Genomic DNA, 18,486 nt, shown 5'->3' with positions numbered 1-18,486 from the left:
ACTGGTTTCTAGGCTCTGTATCAAAACCACGCTATTTGGGCATGTGTGGGACTTGGTCTTTATCTCTCTGAGTAAAGATCATCCTGAAGTTGTTTCCCATGGAGTCTTGTGTAAATTCTTGGGCTTCATTTGCTCCATGAGCGCTCATGGCTCTTTCAGTAAGTGCTCTGGAGCTGTGTGACCATGTTAGGAGAGGAGTCTGCTGGAGGTATGTGCTGCCGTGCATTTTTGGAGAAGGAATCCTGGAGAAGCACCTACCGAAAGAACTACTTAGCTTGAGCTTCTTAGCTCAACGTGGTCCAGAAACTTTTGGTCAGCTTAGAACACAGATGGGTGAGCTACTGCTTCCCTAGTGTGAGCTGGGAGGACACCGAGAGACTGTATTTCACTGGAGATCAATGTATGGTTCCCATTCATGGATCTGAACCTCTCGCTGCTCTGTTTTGTATCTCCAGTTCTCAGCGCTTGGCCTGGAACAGTGCTTGTTTCAGCCTTTCCCATCAGAGGTGGTATTTCAGAGCTACGTCCCCTGTGAGGTCTACGAAGTGCCGCTGATTCTGAGGAACAACGACAAGGTGAGTGCTGGGACGCGGAGGTGTAAGACTGCTGGAAGAGAAAAGCAGTGTAACTCACGTGGCATACAGCATAGCAAGTTATCTACTGCAGCACAGCACATCCAGAACAAACTGTCTCACCACCTTTATTTTGCAAGATGGTGGAAATCTTCCCATGCTGGGGATTCTCCCCCTGATTTTGGCCATGCATTGGTGGCATCTTGCAGAATCCCAGACTGATGAGGGTGGGAAGGGCCCTCTGGAGCTCCCCCAGTCCCACCCCCCGCCAGAGCAGGGGCACCTCCAGCGGTGGCACAGGACACGTCCAGGCGGGTTTGGAATGGCTCCAGAGGGGGAGACTCCCCCCCTCTCTGGGCAGCTGTGCCAGTGCTCTGCCGCCCGCACGGGAGAGAAGTCCCTCCTCAGGTTGAGATGGAACTTCCTATGCTCCAGTTTGTGCCCATTCCCTCTTGTCCTGTCACTGGGCACCACTGACAAAAGACAGTTCCCACCCCCCGGCACCCTCCCTTGAAGGATTGATAAGCGTTAAGATCCCCCCTCAGCCTTCTCTTCTCCAGACTGAAAAGCCCCACGTCCCTCAGCCTTTCCTCAGCAGAAAGATGCTCCACTCCCCTCATCATCTCTGTAGCCCTTTGCTGGACCCTCTCCAGTAGTTCCCTGTCCTTCTTGACCCGGGGAGCCCCAAACTGGACACAGCGCTCCAGATGTGGCCTCATCAGCGCCCAAAGCAGCTTGTGTAGTCAGCATCCGTTCCCTGGAAAGCCCTGGATTGATGGGAATCTTGAGCTGTACAATTCTTCCCTGCTCTTGTGCTTTACCTCCAGCGTGAACTGCATCCTGGTGGCTCCTTGGTTGATCTTGCTTTCTGGCGGGGCATCGCTGCCTCTCACAGCCTGTTTCGCTGCCTCTCTGCAGCTCACTGTCAAAGCACAGAGGTTGAATCTTCACTTTATGCTGGAATAAGTTATAATTGATGCCCTTAGCACTCCAGGAAAGGTGTTTGGGAACAGTGGTGGAAACAGACTGATTTAGCAGAAGCAGTGGGAGGCATTTAGGTGCCACTTTAGGCTCCTGCTAAGCTTAATTCAGTTCTGCTTAGGTTTTTCTAAGACAATTTGGCTTTCCGCTTTCCCTACGGAGAGCCACAGCGCATCCAGAGTAATGTGCCCTCGAAGGTCTCCACCTTTACTTGAAAAAATGGTGAGCGCTTTGAGATTTCCCAAGAAAGTTGAGAAGGGAAAAGTTAAAAAATGTCAGCAATTTTTGTTCCGCTGTAAAGGGGAAAACTGAGACCTTTCGAATTTCAGCAGGGGAAATGTTTGCTCGAATGAGGCGTGTGCCAAGAGCAAGCTGGTGGGAAAAGACAGGAGAGAGGAAAAGAGATGAGTTAGAAAGTGCTCTGGGAGAGAACATTGCACACGCAAGGCTTTCTCTTGACACGTAACAGTAAGTGTACTGGAAGCAGAGAAAGGTCAGAAAAAGAAATGTGTAACTAAAGATAGTGAAGGATAAGATGTACACGTGAGAGGAGGAGAACAGGACGGGACGATGGAAGTGTACACAAGAGCAGGGGAATTATCCCCCTCTCCAAATCTGCCTGTTGGGAAACAAACAGGTGGACAAAAAAAAAAAAAAGCTGTCAGGGCATATCGCAAATGGAGGAAGAGCAAGAGAAGTCAGTGTGTTCTGAGATAAGAGGTTTTGACAGGGATGTGGTTGAAAATGGAAGACCCTTTGACAAGGAAGGATGCAGACGTGGTCCCTCAGTCCTGGAGAGTACTGTGCCATTCCTGGTCTGGCGTTTAGCTTGGGAATGTTGGAAAGATGCAGCGTGGGTGCCCGAGGGATACCATTTGTATGATCCACACTGGTTCTGGGCACTCTTTGCTGCAGGTGTTCTCTTTCTTGATTAAAATGTGCCTCAGTTTCTCTCTTCCAATGACTCTGCTTCATTCCCACTAAGTCTTTTTGGCTTCAGCTGTTCCATTATCCGTGTGGCACTTCAAAATGTTTGTCTTTTGCCAAGTACCAGCCAACAGGCAAACAGTTAATTTGCTCTATTCATGCTTCCTCAAGTGGAAAAGAACATCTGCATCAACATTTCTGCCATTCCTGGTAAAAAAATAAACTTGTACAGCTGCACTTTGGGATTTGCGTGCCCTGTAAAGGGGAGGCAATGTGTGAACTGCTTATTTTTTTCCAAAATGAATTAGTTTTGAAGCTAGTAAGACCTCAACCATTGGGCAGTGCTGGTGTAAAAGTAAAATCAGCTCTAAGGAAACTCTGTGGCATGTTTAAGTACACAAAGATAGAGATGATAATCCCAAGAGAGGTTGTTATATTCTAATTTTGTTGGCTTTTTGGTAATGTCCTGGAGAAAAGCAACGTTGTGCTCCGTCTCAAAGTTTTCTCACCACTTTCCCAGATTCCTCTGAATCACGCTGGCTTACACTGCGTGGTAGCCTCAGGTTGTCTTCTCCATAAAAATCCAGCTAACAGCAAAATATATTCCAAATAGAGACTCTGTAATCATTCAAATGTGTAAATGCTTTGCTATGTACTTACTGCTCTTACCTGTGTATTGTAAAATTGCTTTTCTGACTTCAGGCTGCTCCTCACCACCCTCGGAGATCTTCTGGGTGGCTTTTGCTGAAGGTTTTAGCCACGTGTGCTCATCTCCCGAGGGGGACTTGGTGACGGTAGATGTTTTGTCTGCAGTGTGGAAATTGGCTCCTGGAAGTGGCCGCCCCGGGGCATCGCTGGGAGCGGAGGGTCATTGGAGAGTTCAGGACTACTTGGGCCGTGGGTTATCAGGCTCGGGTGAGGGGTGCAGAATGAAGCTCCATTTTTCCCAAGCTTCGTGTGGGTTCGTTGTTTATCGGTGAAGCTGCCGGTCAGTCAAAATTGCCTGGTTTAGACTTGGTGAGGTAAGATTTTGGTGCTGGGGGGTTGATATCTGTGTGCTAGAAGATGCCCGTTTGCCGGCTCGGTGCTGGTGGTGTCCCAGAGGGTGGAAACTTGGAGCAAGGTGTCTGTGGGAACTCTTGAATGTGGGGAGGAATACCGAGAAACCTGGCTTGCCCCGCACTGGCAGCTGCCTGGCTATGATCACCAGGCAGTAAGAGCCTCCAGAGAGCCGAGATTGGCTTTTAATAATGAAACCACGCTGTGAGTCAGCGCTGGCCATGTATCTCAAGGCAGAAAATGCCTTTGAAGCCCATAATTGATAGGCACAGCCTGGAGGGTCGTCTGGCTTTCCTTTATTTTGGTAAGCTGACTGCTCTTGTCTTCTGCATCAGCCTTTCCTTATAGAGTTTCGTGCTTCTTCCTTGCTTCTCTACAGCCCCCTTTAAATTCTCTTAGCCATCTCCTTGTTTCTGGGGTTATCTCTTTTTTTCCCCCCCCCTCTATGTTCCTCATTTTTGCTCCTCTTCGCCTTGCTTTTATTCCCAGTATGGCCACAATGTCTGTGGTTTCCTCTTGCTGGTCTGCCTGCAGACTGCTCCACTCAAACCCAGTATGTCAGAAGTGAATTTCTCCCTTGCCCCCAGTATAACGAATCCCATTTTGCCTTCAGATAATACATTCCCCTTCTCAGGAATACGTTCCCTCTCTCCGCAGGATGGCGGGGATGCGTCATGGCAGAAGCGATCAGGTTCTCTGGGCTTGCTGAATATGGGGATGACTTGATTTGGGTATTATATCTCCATACTGCTGATGTCTTACCTGCTCGTCAATTCCTTCACAGCAGGGCATTGCCCTCCCGCCTCTGGCCTAGAGCTATATTGCCCAGGCAGAATGGATTCAAGTCCACACTTGTGTGTTTATGTTCCTGTACCTTAAGAGCTAAAAGTGGTTTGGGAAGGCGGTTAAGGAAGGATGTCACCAGGGCATGGCCAGGTCTCTTCTTGTGTTTCCACGAGTGGCAAAATTATAGTTTCGTGTCTCTTCTGCAGGTTCCTCGGCTGGTGAAGGTCATCTTGGAGAGCTCACCATATTTCAAGTTGATCAGCCCCACTGATGTGTGCCGTAAGGTAGCACCTGGCATGCCTTCGACTTTCCGTGTCCTTTTCACCCCTGAGGAGAATAAGGTGAGACTGGAGGGCCCAAGAAGTTGATGTCTTCAGTAGAAGGTGAACGTGCAGGGTTGGATTCAGAGCAGGGCATCTGGGGTGGGTTTTGAGGAACTGTCCTGGTTTCGGTGGGGTTGTGCTGGATCTAGAACTGGGGGAAACTCTTTCCCCATGGTGAAGATTATGCTCTTGTAGGCTGGAGGCTCTTATTTGTTTCAGAGTGTTGTTTGTTTTTGTTTTTGTTTTTTTTTTTTTTATCCTTCAGCACTGGAATGTTTAACGTGATGTCTGTTGGCTTCAGGGATGAGGGAGTCTGTGGTGGGGCAGCCTCTCAAGGGGTTGGTTTCTGGTATTTATCCACTGCTGCATAATTATGGGTTTGCTCCACTAATTATAAATACAAAAGTCTGTTTAAGTGTGACCTGTTATTTGGAGGACCTGAAGTTGAACGCGATCAGTGAGAAACACCGCCTTTGAAAACTGGAGTCACTGTAATGTAGATTGTGTTGGACCCAGTAGTGAGACAGCAGAACACTATCTCTAGAGGCGCCGTTTTTCTTGTATGCTGGTGATAGCCCACACCCTGCTGCGAGGGCTGCTCTGGGCTGTGGTCAGCCAGTCTGCGGCTAGTCACATCTTAGCATTGCTGGTAGCCACCGCGGCAGCCACTGACGGGCTGTGCTTTCTCGCCCTGAGGAACTCGAGTGTTTGTGATGGAAGATGCACATGTACAGCAGAAAAATGGCAGGGAGAGGGGTGTTTCAACCATCGCTCTACTCAACGGTAGAGGTTTAATTATTATGGAAAGCACTAGAGGAACAAATAGATCCAGAGAGCTTTTCTCTTTCCCATCTGGCAGCTGCTTCCCTGCCTCACCCTGGACCGGAGCAAAGATGATGCTTTTTGATACCCTCTGTTTTCAAGCCTTGCAGCTGTGCCATCCCCGAGGCCACTTGCCTGCCTGCCATCCAGCTGCGGGTCTAAGGGACAGGGAGAGCTGTGTATGTGGCAGGGAACCAGCCTGGCACAGAGGCGCTGAGCTCTAGATGGCCTTAACTCAGCAGGAGGTTGGTGCACTGCAGAGAACTTTGAGACATCTGCCTGAAAGAGGTTGTATAGGAATAAACAGGCAGGTACAATCTGCAGGCACATGCGCTACCCCGGAGCCTGTGGGCAGCAGCACTGGTGTGGCTGTGTCTTCATGCATGTTACTGTGGTTGCTCTGTCAGCTGGCACCTGGTCCTTGCCAAACACTCTTCAAGAGGAGTGTGGCCAGCAGGTTGAGGGAGGTCATCCTCTCCCTCTGCTCTGCCCCGGGGAGGCCACATCTGGAGCGCTGTGTCCAGTTCTGGGCTCCCCGGGTCAAGAAGGACAGGGAACTGCTGGAGAGGGTCCAGCAAAGGGCTACAGAGATGATGAGGGGAGTGGAGCATCTTTCTGCTGAGGAAAGGCTGAGGGACGTGGGGCTGTTCAGTCTGGAGAAGAGAAGGCTGAGGGGGGATCTTATCAATGCTTATCAATCCTTCAAGGGAGGGCGCCGGGGGGTGGGAACAGTCTTTTGTCAGCGGTGCCCAGTGACAGGACAAGAGGGAACAGGCACAAACTGGAGCACAGTAAGTTCCATCTCAACCTGAGGAGGGACTTCTCTCCTGTGCGGGCGGCAGAGCACTGGCACAGCTGCCCAGAGAGGGGGGGAGTCTCCCCCTCTGGAGCCATTCCAAACCCGCCTGGAGGTGTCCTGTACCACTGCTGGAGGTGCCCCTGCTCTGGCGGGGGGTGGCACTGGGGGAGCTCCAGAGGGCCCTTTCCACCCTCACCGCTCTGGGATGCTGTGAAACACACTATGCTCTTCCTTAGGGGTTCGAACATTGGTGCTGTGGCCCTGGCAAGCCTGATCCCTCAGCGCTGTTAGCTGGAGGTTTGTAAATACAGAAGGATTTAGTACGTGGCGTGGAAGGGAGGGAAGCATTGCAGGAGACAGGCAGGTTGACTCTTTCCACCAGCATCCTCCTACAGCTTAGCTCCATTCTTCGCATGACTTTGTCAGAGAGGTGAGGTTAGGGGACAGCTCTGAACCATCCTGTATTTCTGCGCCACGCAGGAGGTCCAAGATCTCTCTGGGCATAGCTGTCTTCTCATCTTTTGCTTGCTGTTTAGATTTAGTTTAACACTTTGTGCTATCCTCAAACAGCATGGATACAGAAAACTACCGAGGAAATGCCCCGGGGTCTCTGGCTCCCCGTGCTTGTGGAATAATCTGTTCCTTTGGAGGGACTGAGAAATTATTTAACATCATTAATATTTAGGGTAAAAATTATACTGGCCTAGGGCAGTTCTCCAAACTACCCAAGTGACACAAGAGCTTAATCTTGGTGAGATAGGCTTTGCGAAGTACACTGGTGCCTTTAAAATGTGATTTATTGGTATTAATTAGTGTTCATTTTTGGGGTGGAATAGGTAAATTGGTGCCCGTGAAGGGCAAAGCGCTGCTTTTTAAGTTTAGAGAGGCAGCAGAGCAACACATGACCATCACCGCAAATAGAAGTGGGGTGAGAGGACCCCAGAGAGCGCTAATGTCCGACACTTTGTCCCTTGTCTTGCCCTCGAGCCGGCGAGTGCCTGGAGTAGAGGGCTCTGCCGGTAAGAGGTCCTCCGCACAGCTTCAGCGCTGCCCCGGCGCTTTCTGCCGAACTGGGTTTCGTGCTCCTTGCGGCGCATCAGGAGAGGGCAGTGTGCCGTGGGGGTTTTGAGAAGAGAATCAGAATTTTGTACGAATCGAACACTTCGTCTCGTACTTAGAATCATAGAATCAGTGAGGTTGGAAGGGACCTTTAAGATCATCAAGTTCACTTGATGGAGTGTGAGTCAGCAAAGTCCCGGAGTGCCGTAGCTGAGCCAGAAATGCAGCGGTAGCGCGGTCAGGAGGCACATGGCACCTTGAAAAAACCCCTTAGCAAAGAGGTAGGCTTTGGGAAAGGGTTCTCTAAAGCCACCTGCGTTGGGTTTGCGGTTCCTCGCAAGGAATACCTGCCTTGTAGTTGGGGAAGGCTTATGAGCGCTGCCTTTGAACAACCTCCTCATCCCCCGGTGGTCCACCGGGGTTGCGGGTAAGCCAAGGACCTGGGATGGGGGTACAAACCCCTCTGTGAGGATTGGAGAGTCCTCTTGGCGTGGAGCTGGTTTATGTAATTCTCTTGCTTTGCATCTCTTCTTCCCTGGAGTAAGTCTGACTTTGGTGGAGTAATTCCCCATTCGCGAGAGTGAAATTGTGGCGAAGCCCTAAATAAAAGGGCCACGTGAGCTGTCAGGGGTTGAAACGCCGCGTGCCGCGCGGCCCTTTCTTGAAAAACGAGCGGTTTGCTATTGTCTCGCCGTCATTTGGGAATGTGCCACATGATTGGACTGTCAGAAAGTAAATAAATAGCTGACAGGTCTCTTTGTTTATTGGCACTTGCGTTATAAATATGAAATGCTAATTTTTCTGCTGGGCAACGTTTCCAGTTAGTCTCGCTGCTTCTGATTTACACATTTCTGGTTTACGGCTCCGGTTGTACAGTGTGGGTGTTGTCGTGCCACCCCGTGTTCCCGGGCGTCCTTGCATTATGGTCTGGCAGTCTCTGCCTAATGGAAACCATTGTGGAACCGCCTGGCAAATAAACAACAGACGGGAATACATTTGTGTGTCCTTCAGGCTTATTAATAGATGATCTTAGAGGAAGCAAGAAGCATATAACAACATCGCGCGGCTTATTCTGTTCTGTCCTCTTGCTCTTTTCACTGTAGCAATGCAATATTTTCAGGCAATACAAGTTCGGTCTGTGAGGTTTGCAAAATTCATTACTGATGCTCAGTGAAGACTGAATTAATGCTCATTGAATAATACGAAATATGACAGGACGGTGAGTTATTGCATTACTGAAATTAACTCCTTTAAAATTCAGTCCAGCCCTGTTAGAGATGTTTTGTAGCACACAGAAGCTATTCCGAGTATACTTTTAAGAAGGCTCCTGGGAGAAGGCGAGGGGCAGAAGATCGAGGCGAATGGCCCTGGGCGAAGTGAACCCGGAGCAAAGCGGCTCATTTCAGAGCATCCTGTGAATCGGCAGCTGAGGGAGGCAGGAGAAAGGAGTACCCCTTCTCACGTGGAGCACCTTCATCCTCCAGCCTCCTTCCTCTCTTCTAATGGCCCTTATTTTCCAGCCTTTATGGCGGCGGCGTTTCAGCGCTGAGCTTTCCCCGCTTGGCTTACTGTGCCTCATGCTACGAGGATCTCTTCTTCGCAGTTGTCCGCTGCAGGGAATTCGGGGAAGCATTTAGGATTGGTTATGCAGCAAAACTGACATCTGAGTTTGGTGTACCGGTTAATTAATGTTAGCCTGAGTTTGCAAAGAGCCTGAAATGACGCCTCTGAGATGAGGCAGCTGCTTTAGTTCCAGCGGGGGCTAATTCAAATGCTGGCGGTGATGTTTGGAAGGCCAAAACTTGTAACTTATTGAAAGGGAAGAAAAGAGGAACCATCGTGCAGTCATCTGTATTTTCCTTGAAATTGAGAGAGGAGTTTTTATGAAGGATGAAGTCATGTTTTCATGAAAATCTATAGCCTGAAGCTGCGTCTATACACAGCAATCTTCAAAGCACAGACGTGCTGCAACCCCTCTCTCGCCCAGGCGTGTTTATTTAGCAACCTGGTTTTAAACGGTCTGCTAAGGGTTTGCAGTTGCAAAGTCAAACAAGATTTAAAACTGGTTTCAAACTGGTTTCATCCCTACCCTTGGGTTGTAGGCAGGTGCGTAGCAGAGTTGGTGGCACAGGGCAGTGCTGCAGCGGGGGATTGCAGCCGTCATCCCCTCCCGAGGGAGGGCCATTCAGTGTTCAAAAGCTTAAAGGGACCGTGGGTTGGCAGCAGTGCGAACAGCCACCTTCTCCCCAGCATCCCTCTTGCCTTGGGTCCCCCTGGTTTGGCCTGACGCTGCGTTCAGCATGGTGCAAGGTCCCGCTTTGGTGGGGTCATAGAGCATGGGTGGAGGGTCAGTTGATGCTGAGATGCTTTGCATCCCTGGAGAAGGGGGTTCGGCACACGACATGCGAGGGCAGGGATGGCAAGCGGCAGCTTTCTCTCTCAATGTCGCGGTTGTCTCTGTGAAGCCAAATCCCTGTTGCTCTGCCTTCCCCTACCTGGAGAAGTCCCGGTCCCGGTGCTCCTCACCGGCCGCAGGGCTGGGAAGGCTGCCCATGCTCGCTTTTAGGGGGGATTTAATTCCTTGGGCTCTTATTTACATCGCTGTTGATCTGCTCACTCCTCTGCAGTGACAGTGACTTGAAAATAATTTCCTTTTACTTCCCTCAAATACCTCCAATTGTTGAAATTTCTTTATCCCCCTGCTGATCTGAACTCCTTCCATCTTCCTCTGTCTACCTGGCATCTGGAAGGGAGAGATAAAGTAAATATGGCATGCCAAGACTTAATAAGGCACGCAGCTTTCAATTGGATTTACAATGCTTTTGTTATAGTAGTGGGGCCAAAATAACAAACAACAACAACAACAAAAAAAGGAAATAGCATTCTTCATTTGCTAATGCAGTTTCTGAGGATCTAAACAGCGCAGGATGTGAAGTACTCAGATAATAGGTACTTTAAATTCACAGGGGCTGCCCATAGCTTTTATTTTAGAGGCCTTGAGCTGCAGGATGGAGTACAAAATTGCTAATTCGGAGCACCTTGCTGGAGACGAACTGTCCTCCTGAAATGTGATACTCAATTCTTGTAGGTCGTTTGCTGCTGTTCCCTTCCTGGCATTTTACCTTCCAAAGACGAGAAGCTAAAGCCCTTCTGCAGTTTCCAGTGTGGATATTTGAGATGTCTGGAGGGGTGGAAAAAAAAACCCTCAAAGATCCTTTTATTCTTTTTACATCTTGGATGTGACAGCATCTGTTACTGCAACCTTATACCCCAGCCGAGCAGGGGGTCGGTAGGCACTGGGTGTCAGTTGTTGCGCTAAAGCAATAGCGGTGTGTTTGTGCCTTGTCCGGCTGCCGTAAGTCCCTTCCAGGCGTGGAGGGGACAGGTATGGGCATAGGAAATCCCAAAAAGCAGGGGAATCTGCATTTGTTCTGGTTTAAGGGTGCTTGCTGCGGTGTGCTGTTCCTCAATCGAATCGTCTGCTGGCTGCTTCAACAATTATAAAAAAAAAAAAAAATCAAGATAAAAGCTTGGGGGGGGCGTGGAGGGGGAAGATTGGCGAATGATAAGAGGCAGAGCTTTTGTCAACTTGTTAAGAGAGCTGCTGGAGGTAATGGCTCCTCACCCTGCTGCAACCGTTTTACCACTGATTCCGGCAGGGGCAAGGCGATGCTTCCCGCGCAGCGATGCCACACCATCCATCTGGAGTTTTTGATCCACTCAACCCTACAGTGAAATGATTTTGGTGGCTTAATTCGCCTTCCTGCTGCTAAATGCCAGACAGCTCAGGGGGGAGTGACGACACGTGGGGACTGTCTGGCTCTTTTCTGAATAAGCCAATGACTGGGGATAGCACAGCTGAGTTGGCTCTGGTAGGGGTGTCCGAGTGTCTCCTGATGCCACCTGCCTCAGGTAGATGTGCTGACAAGCCACCAAGTCCCTTATTCTGGGGACCTTACGAGAGAGATGCGATTATGGCATCGGCCGTGCAGCAGAGAGGGAGCAAAGTCGTCTCCTGTGTCCCCCGAGGCTGAGATGAGATGGAAAGGGAGATGAGACACAGGAGGAACTCGCAAGTCTAGGGTAGAGCTGGAATAGGCTGCTGGGGGCAGGGGTGGAATTGTTAGTGCTTTTAAGTACTTGTCAAACATCTCTCCAGAATAGCTTCAGTCTAGAGCTGAGCCAGTTCTGGGGTGGGGAGGTGGATCCGGCAGCTTTTTAAGTCTGTGTCCTCCCCAGCCTTGTCCCTATAACGCTATGGGAAGGGGTGGGAAATACACATGTACCCTACTCTCACCCGACACTAAAACAATTATCGTGTCCAGCTTGTTAAGTATTTCACCAGAGACTTCCCTGACCATGCACGTGGCAAAGTCCTTTTGAAAATGGACCTGAGCATCCCCTGCCAAGCTTCAAGGAGTCTGCTGCATTGCTGGGACTGGAATTAGTGCTGTGGCACAACCAGGTTCATAGTGGGGTCTTTAACCATCTGCAGTGGTGATTGAAGCAGGTTCTGGTTACCGCTGTAATCCCTTGCATGAAATTACTCCGGTTTGGTGCCTCAGAATCAAAGTATCAGCTAATTTTGTCTGGTTCTGCCAGCTTGCTGTGACAACAGGTGAATCAATGAGGTTGTTTCTTCTTTTTGCTTTAATGACCTTTCATTCCAGTAGCTGTAAACTTGCAAAGAACTATTACATTATTGATTGCTGCTGTTAGTCATAGAAAACAGTTTTCCCTCTGCCGTGGGGACGGTACTAAATGCGCTGTGCTGAGATTGTTCCTTTCCCCCGCAGGATTACTTCCACCAGCTCACCTGCATCACAGAGAGGGAAAAATTTATTGTGCCAATCCGAGCTATAGGTGCCCGAGCTATCCTGGACTTCCCTGACCAGCTGAACTTCTCCGTCTGTCCGGTCAAGTACAGCACCCAGAAAACTCTGCTGGTTCGCAACATCGGTAATCGAGAGGCGCGCTACCGCATCAGCACTCAGAGGTAAAGGAACTCAACATCTTGCTTGTGTAAAACACTTTTGTGCGATAATATCCTCTTTAAACAGTGCCAAAAAGGAACCAGAGCGTCTGAGCTGCTGTATTGCAGCCGTAGCTGGAAACGGGCAGGACACGCGAGTTTTGCTGCTTACAGTGTTTTAAGCATGACACAACCTTTGATAAAACTCTGCAAGCTTGCAGCCAAGTTTTATGCTGCAGTCGCGTCTCTGACACAGCATCTCACAAGACCAATTCTGTTAGTTTGAAAGAACAAATAAAAAGAGGGCAACGTGACCGCCCTTGGTCTGTATGGCATACTGCATGGCGAGTGGCCGCGCTGGGAGCTCATTTCAGGTAGACCGAGCGCGGCGTTAGGAAATGGCCAGCTACGAGCTGGTGAAAGAAACGTTTAAGAATTTATCAGCAGCTGCGTCTGTATAGCCAGCACCGTCGGAAATTGTAGATCAAAGGAATTGGTTTTGAGGCCCTGAAGATAGTACGGTGTGATCCAGGGACTTTATTTTCAGTAGGTTTGGTCTGGGACCGAATATTTTTAAGTGGAATGAGCTCTTAAGTAGAGGCTTCAGAACCCACTACAGCCCCAAACCAGAATGTTAATGAGAGCACAGGCAAAAGACACGGCAAATATCTGGTGCACGGGTTGGGGGGTCTCTTCTTCTAGAGCTTTCTCTCTCCCTTTTTTTCCTCTCTTCCTTTTTACTCTCTCTTTCTGGAGAGCGCTGGAATATGTTAGTAGCTAACTTGCACCTCCTGACCTTAAGTACCTTTTGAAATAGTTACGGACCACTGTCAGCCAAATACCCCCATTCTCTGGGGGGTCACAAGCATACGGTGTTTGATTAGATGGAATGCCTGATGTGAATTGTGTTGGGGAGAGCCTGTACTGCTCCTTTCGGTCTTGGAAGGCCGTGACAGGTTTTCCAGCTTGCTGAACTGGAGAAGGCAATGCCTTTTCGACACAGTGTCTGCAAGGAAACCGGTTCACTTGGCTGGTAGTCATTTGAGAGTTGCTTGGTCCCAGAGCTCTCGGTGTAGGAGCTGAGGTCAATAATGCAGCACAGACTTGAGGCACCGGAGTTGCCTCCATTTCTTCCCCAGGAAAACAGGGCTCAAAAGAAGACCTTTTTACTTTTTTCCTGTGAAATGTGAGGTCCAAGAGAAGCTTCCACCAAAGTCTGGCAAAGCTATTTAAGCAGGTTGCCGCTTTTCACTGCGGCAATACATAGGCAGGAATCTGTAAATCGCTGTACGTGTTCCTCTGGGATTTCCAGATCTAGTTGTCACCGTCAAAATAAATACCCGGTAAAGTCTAGCATGTTTTTGCAGTGTACTGTTGAGTGATACAGCATGTGTCGAATCTAGCTTGATATGGATGTTAAGGGTTTCTGAACTTCAGCAATTAAATATTTCAGGCCAGCTTTGCCATACAGAATTGGGAAGTGCTACAGAGGTTTTATTTCAAACTGCACCAAAAAAGAAGAGTAGAATTCTGAATAACTGGATTGCGTGTGTACAGACATCAAAAGCTGATGTGATTTCCCTTGTCAGCTGAGGTCATCAGTCATCTCTTCCATTTCATTACGAACTTTTGAAAGCCAGTTTTGAAATTTCAAACGGATGATTTAAATCTTTGAATATAAGCAGGATTTTATTCTAATTAAGTCGCCCCCACTTGCATTTGGATTTCTTTTTAAATATTCTGAAGTTCCTGTGTTTCTGCTCTTTTTTTTCTCCTGCTTTAAGTGTTCAGCTAAATGTCATAATGAATTCTTCACTGGGAACTTTCTTAAAGGTTGAGTTCTTCTAATGCCTGTCTATACGTATATGCACACATGTATGGGAAATAAGAGAAATCTGGAGAATACGTGAAAAGGAATCGGGCTGATCTAGAAGATAAAATCATAGAGTAATGTTGGGTGAAAGGGACCTCTGGAGATGATCTGAGCAAACACCTTGATCAAATCAAGACCCAGTGTGAAAGTTTGATCTGGTTTGCAACTAGCACAACTTGCTGCTCTGGGCACTTTGTGTTGAGCTTTGGATGCCTTCAAGGTTCCCTTACTTCTCTGGGTCCCTGTTCTCGTGTTCAACCTCATGGTGACTTTTTTTTTCCTAATATCTACTCAAATTTTCCATTACTGGAAAACTATCACTGCATGTTTCAAAGAAGATCCTGGCCCCGTATTCTCTACATCTTCCCTTTGTGTGATTGTAGGCAGCATTAAGACCACTCTTCTTTCCTTCTCCAGGTTGTACAAATCTGTTTATCTCGGCATCTTCCTGCATGTCCTGTGTTCCAGCCCCTGAAGTCCTCTTCTGTAGAAATGCTTTCTGTCCCATCAGTGCCCAGCCTGTACTCCCAGGGCTTATTCCATCCTAAGTACAGGATTTTGCATTGTCCATCCCTGAACTGCATGAAGTTCACATCAGCCAATTTCTCCAGCTTGTTGCGGTAGCCTCTGAAGAGCAGCCCAGCCCTCCAGTGTGTTGACTACTGCCCCCAGTTTGGTACTATCGAACAAATTTGTGTTGCCTCCTGTTGACCAGGTCAGGATGTCCCCTTGCATCCTGAGACCTGAACAACCATGTTGTCCCTATGTGATGAGACCATGGTGTGCCAGCAGTGGTTACTCCAGCCGGTGCTGGGGACTGTACTGTGTGACACATCACTGCATTGCACCGACTCTTTTCTTGCCGTTTGAGTGCCTCTGGACCCTCTACCATATCTGTAAACTGTCACATGAATGACCGAGTCTCTTGATAGCAGCGATCAATGGTTGGTTCCTTGCTCGTGCTATGAGAAGTTGCTCAGATACCTACCACTGAGCTCCCGGGTGAGCCCTGTGGTTCTAACAGCCCCAGCAGACAAGAACAGACCTCCCAATTGGCGTGACAAGTTGTCTTGAGAATCAGACCAATACACTGCTCCACGGGCTAGTAGATCATTAGCCGGCAGTTGTCTTTGGACAAATATATTTACAGAGGTTTTCACAAGAGAGGCTGTTTTCCTACAAGTGTTAGGGATTAATATCCCTGTTACAGAGGTGGTGAGGCTTTAGTTTAATGTCACTAATTGTTTTGAATGACTTCCATAATAACTTGATGATTAATTATTATCACAGAACACTTAAACCTGTGCTTTGGAAACTGATGTTCAAGGCCAGGTTGGATGGGGCTTGGAGCAACCTGGGCTGGTGGGAGGTGTCCCTGCCCAGGGCAGGGGGTTGGGACCGGATGATCTTCAAGGTGCCTTCCAACCCAAACCGTTCTGTGATTCTATGAAATGAATGAGTTGTGTTCCCTGTCCTGGAGACCTTAAAGTTTAAATATGAGACGCAGTAATCTGGAGTTCTGGCCTACGGGCCAGGGGACAGGAGTGGCGGCCTCAGGACTTGAAACACAGGGCTGTTTTGATCTTATTTAGTGGAGAATTTAAGCAGCTTCAGTTGAATGTGGGCTTAACTTCCGCTGGGTGAGGATGCACTGTAGTGTTAAAGGCAGTCTTACTATAGCATCCTGGCTTCGGTGTGCGTTGATGTGCGCAAGCACACATGGATGCGTATTGGAGAGGGAGGAGAATGAGCGGAGTGGAAGGGAATAAGAGATCTGTCTAAGCTCGTAGACCATCACCTGCCCTTGAAGTCCTTTATTCTCCATTTGCTCAATTGAAACTTCTTAGTTGCCACAACTCTTGTTTTCCGGCCTGAGCAAATTCGGGCTCTCGCCCACTTGCCAGCCAGCTGCAGATGCCGCCGTTTCCTAGTCCAATGCGCTGCTCAGATGGCTTTTCTTTACTCCCTGTCTCTGGATTCCCTTCTCTATGGCATCAAGCGTAACCTACCTGCTTTCAGCTTCAGCCTGTCTCCAATCCCGAGAGCTCAGCCCTTACATCTGGTCGCTTCACCATGACATTCCCTGCCTGCTACTCGCTTGCCGAAGGATTTTGATGTTTTCTGTTGTGCACGTCACTCCAAGGAGGAGCTCTTAAGTGAATCCACGGGGCTAATTCAGCATCTTTCTGCTGTTCCCCATTCAGAGCTCTCCCTTGCCATGGTATCTACCAGAAAACACGGCCACATTTGGACTATTTTATTCATAAAGGAGAGGAACTGCCGAGGCACTTCCCCTTACACAGCCTGGCTTTGTGCCTGTCCTCCCTCTGCGTGTCCGTACCTGGCTCTTAACGGCATAGCTTGGGAATAAAAAATAATAATACTATAAATATAGAAAGTCTCTTCCTGTCGTTATCATTGTTAAGGCAGGATAATGAGTTTCTTCTGCATGACATTCAGGGAGATAAATGTCATTCCAGTACATTTGAGTTGAAAATGGTGTCTGGGAGCAGATCTCGGCACAGCGCTGCCTTTTTCTGACATTACAGACATTGTGCTGTGCCGTGGGGCTAGAGAGCATCCGTCTGAGATAAGATCCGTTTAGGAATGTCCCCACCAAGCTCAGGAAATTATCCTACAAGGCACAGTGCTCGGACCTCCCCTTGCATCCCTCCCTGTGGTACACATACACTACATGGAGGTGTGCGACTGAAGAGCTACCATAGGTCCAGGGAGGTCATCCTCCCCCTCTGCTCTGCCCCGGTGAGGCCACATCTGGAGCACTGTGTCCAGTTCGGGGCTCCCCAGGTCAAGAAGGACAGGGAACTGCTGGAGAGGGTCCAGCAAAGGGCTACAGAGATGATGAGGGCAGTGGAGCATCTTTCTGCTGAGGAACGGCTGAGGGACGTGGGGCTTTTCAGTCTGGAGAGGAGAAGGCTGAGGGGGGATCTTATCAACGCTTATCAATCCTTCAAGGGAGGGTGCCGGGGGGTGGGAACAGTCTTTTGTCAGTGGTGTCCAGTGACAGGACAAGAGGGAACGGGCACAAACTGGAGCATAGGAAGCTGCATTTCAACCTGAGGAGGGACTTCTCTCCTGTGCGGGCGGCAGAGCAGTGGCACAGCTGCCCAGAGAGGGGGGGGGGGGGAGTCTCCCCCTCTGGAGCCATTCCAAACCCGCCCGGATGTGTCCTGTGCCACTGCTGGAGGTGCCCCTGCTCTGGCGGGGGGTGGGACTGGGGGAGCTCCAGAGGGCCCTTCCCACCCCCACCAGTCTGGGATTCTCTGATGTATAAAGACCATCTGAGGGTATGAAAATGGATCTGAGGTGCAGCGAAAGAGGGGAAGATAGAGCTCATGAGATGCTGACTGTACACAGGATTTTTCAGCAGAGGGATGGGGCTTGGATGCTTTGACCTAACAGACTGGGTTTACTGGAATAGTGACGCCTTGGCTGCTGTACCATTATTGAAAGTAATATATGCTGAGATTAAATGTTTTTTAGTTTTTTTTCTGCGGTACGTCTTAGTGAACGGATGAGGCAATTCAATCACTTGTAGATTTTACAGCCTTCCTTGGGGTTGGAGGTAGCTTTTAATGAAATCAATTCTCCCAAACTCAAATGATTTTATAATGCAGATTAAGGAAGTTTGGTCATAGAAGGTAAATGTAGGGTGGGACTTGAGGAAGCGTACTGTAGCCTCCTTGTACACTGCGTTTCCTAAACGTATGGTTGCAGGAGAAAAGATGGCATGGTGGTTTGAGAACCTGAGTCACAGAGTCGCCAGCTTTGTTCACTCATCAGTTGTGTTTCTAAATTACTTTAGGACTCTTTGGCCCTGAGTATCCTCATGGAACATAATTTTTGCCCAACTCCGAGATGGGGAGCTGATGCTCAGTGAAAGTAAACAAGATGTAAATGCCAGAAAAAAATATATCATTATGAAAATTGCTTACAAATCTAGTGTAGATCTCTTTCTAAAGGACAGTAACAGGCAAGATCTCAGCAGGTACCGGTGGGAAAGTCTTTCCTAAATTGTTGTGGCCAGATGAGTTTATCCAAGCTGGGGACTGCAAGGTGCTGTTGGAACATCTGTGCCTGGGAAAGTTTAGATATCATACAACAAAGCAAACATCCAAATGGACATAGTTTAAAAAGCATGTCAGAAGAAAACAAGCTATTAAAAAAAACCCACCACCTTCAAATCTTATTTTTTCTGTCTTTCAGGAGCAGTAGTGATTCACGAAAAGGGTAGATCTAACAGGACCAGAATTATCTTTAAGAACAGCTTACGATTAGTGGTTAAAAGGCCA

The 18,486-nt window shown here is 48.8% G+C and overlaps 1 protein-coding gene across 1 annotated transcript in view; it reads left to right on the top strand.

Annotated features, from left to right (window-relative positions):
* HYDIN (HYDIN axonemal central pair apparatus protein) overlaps window positions 1–18,486 on the top strand; it is a 161,422-nt gene that overhangs the window by 2,595 nt on the left and 140,341 nt on the right. Inside the window, exons 3-5 of the mRNA XM_082489568.1 lie at window positions 456–575; window positions 4,532–4,666; window positions 12,125–12,324. Coding sequence (XP_082345694.1) covers window positions 456–575; window positions 4,532–4,666; window positions 12,125–12,324 — 455 coding nt within the window. The remainder of the gene's footprint in view (window positions 1–455; window positions 576–4,531; window positions 4,667–12,124; window positions 12,325–18,486) is intronic.

The sequence above is a fragment of the Vanellus vanellus genome (genome assembly GCF_965231255.1).
Source record: "Vanellus vanellus genome assembly, chromosome: 12".
In the NCBI taxonomy this organism is placed as follows: domain Eukaryota; kingdom Metazoa; phylum Chordata; class Aves; order Charadriiformes; family Charadriidae; genus Vanellus; species Vanellus vanellus.
Note: the sequence above shows the minus strand (reverse complement) of the source record. Positions and strands in the feature narration are given on the sequence as shown.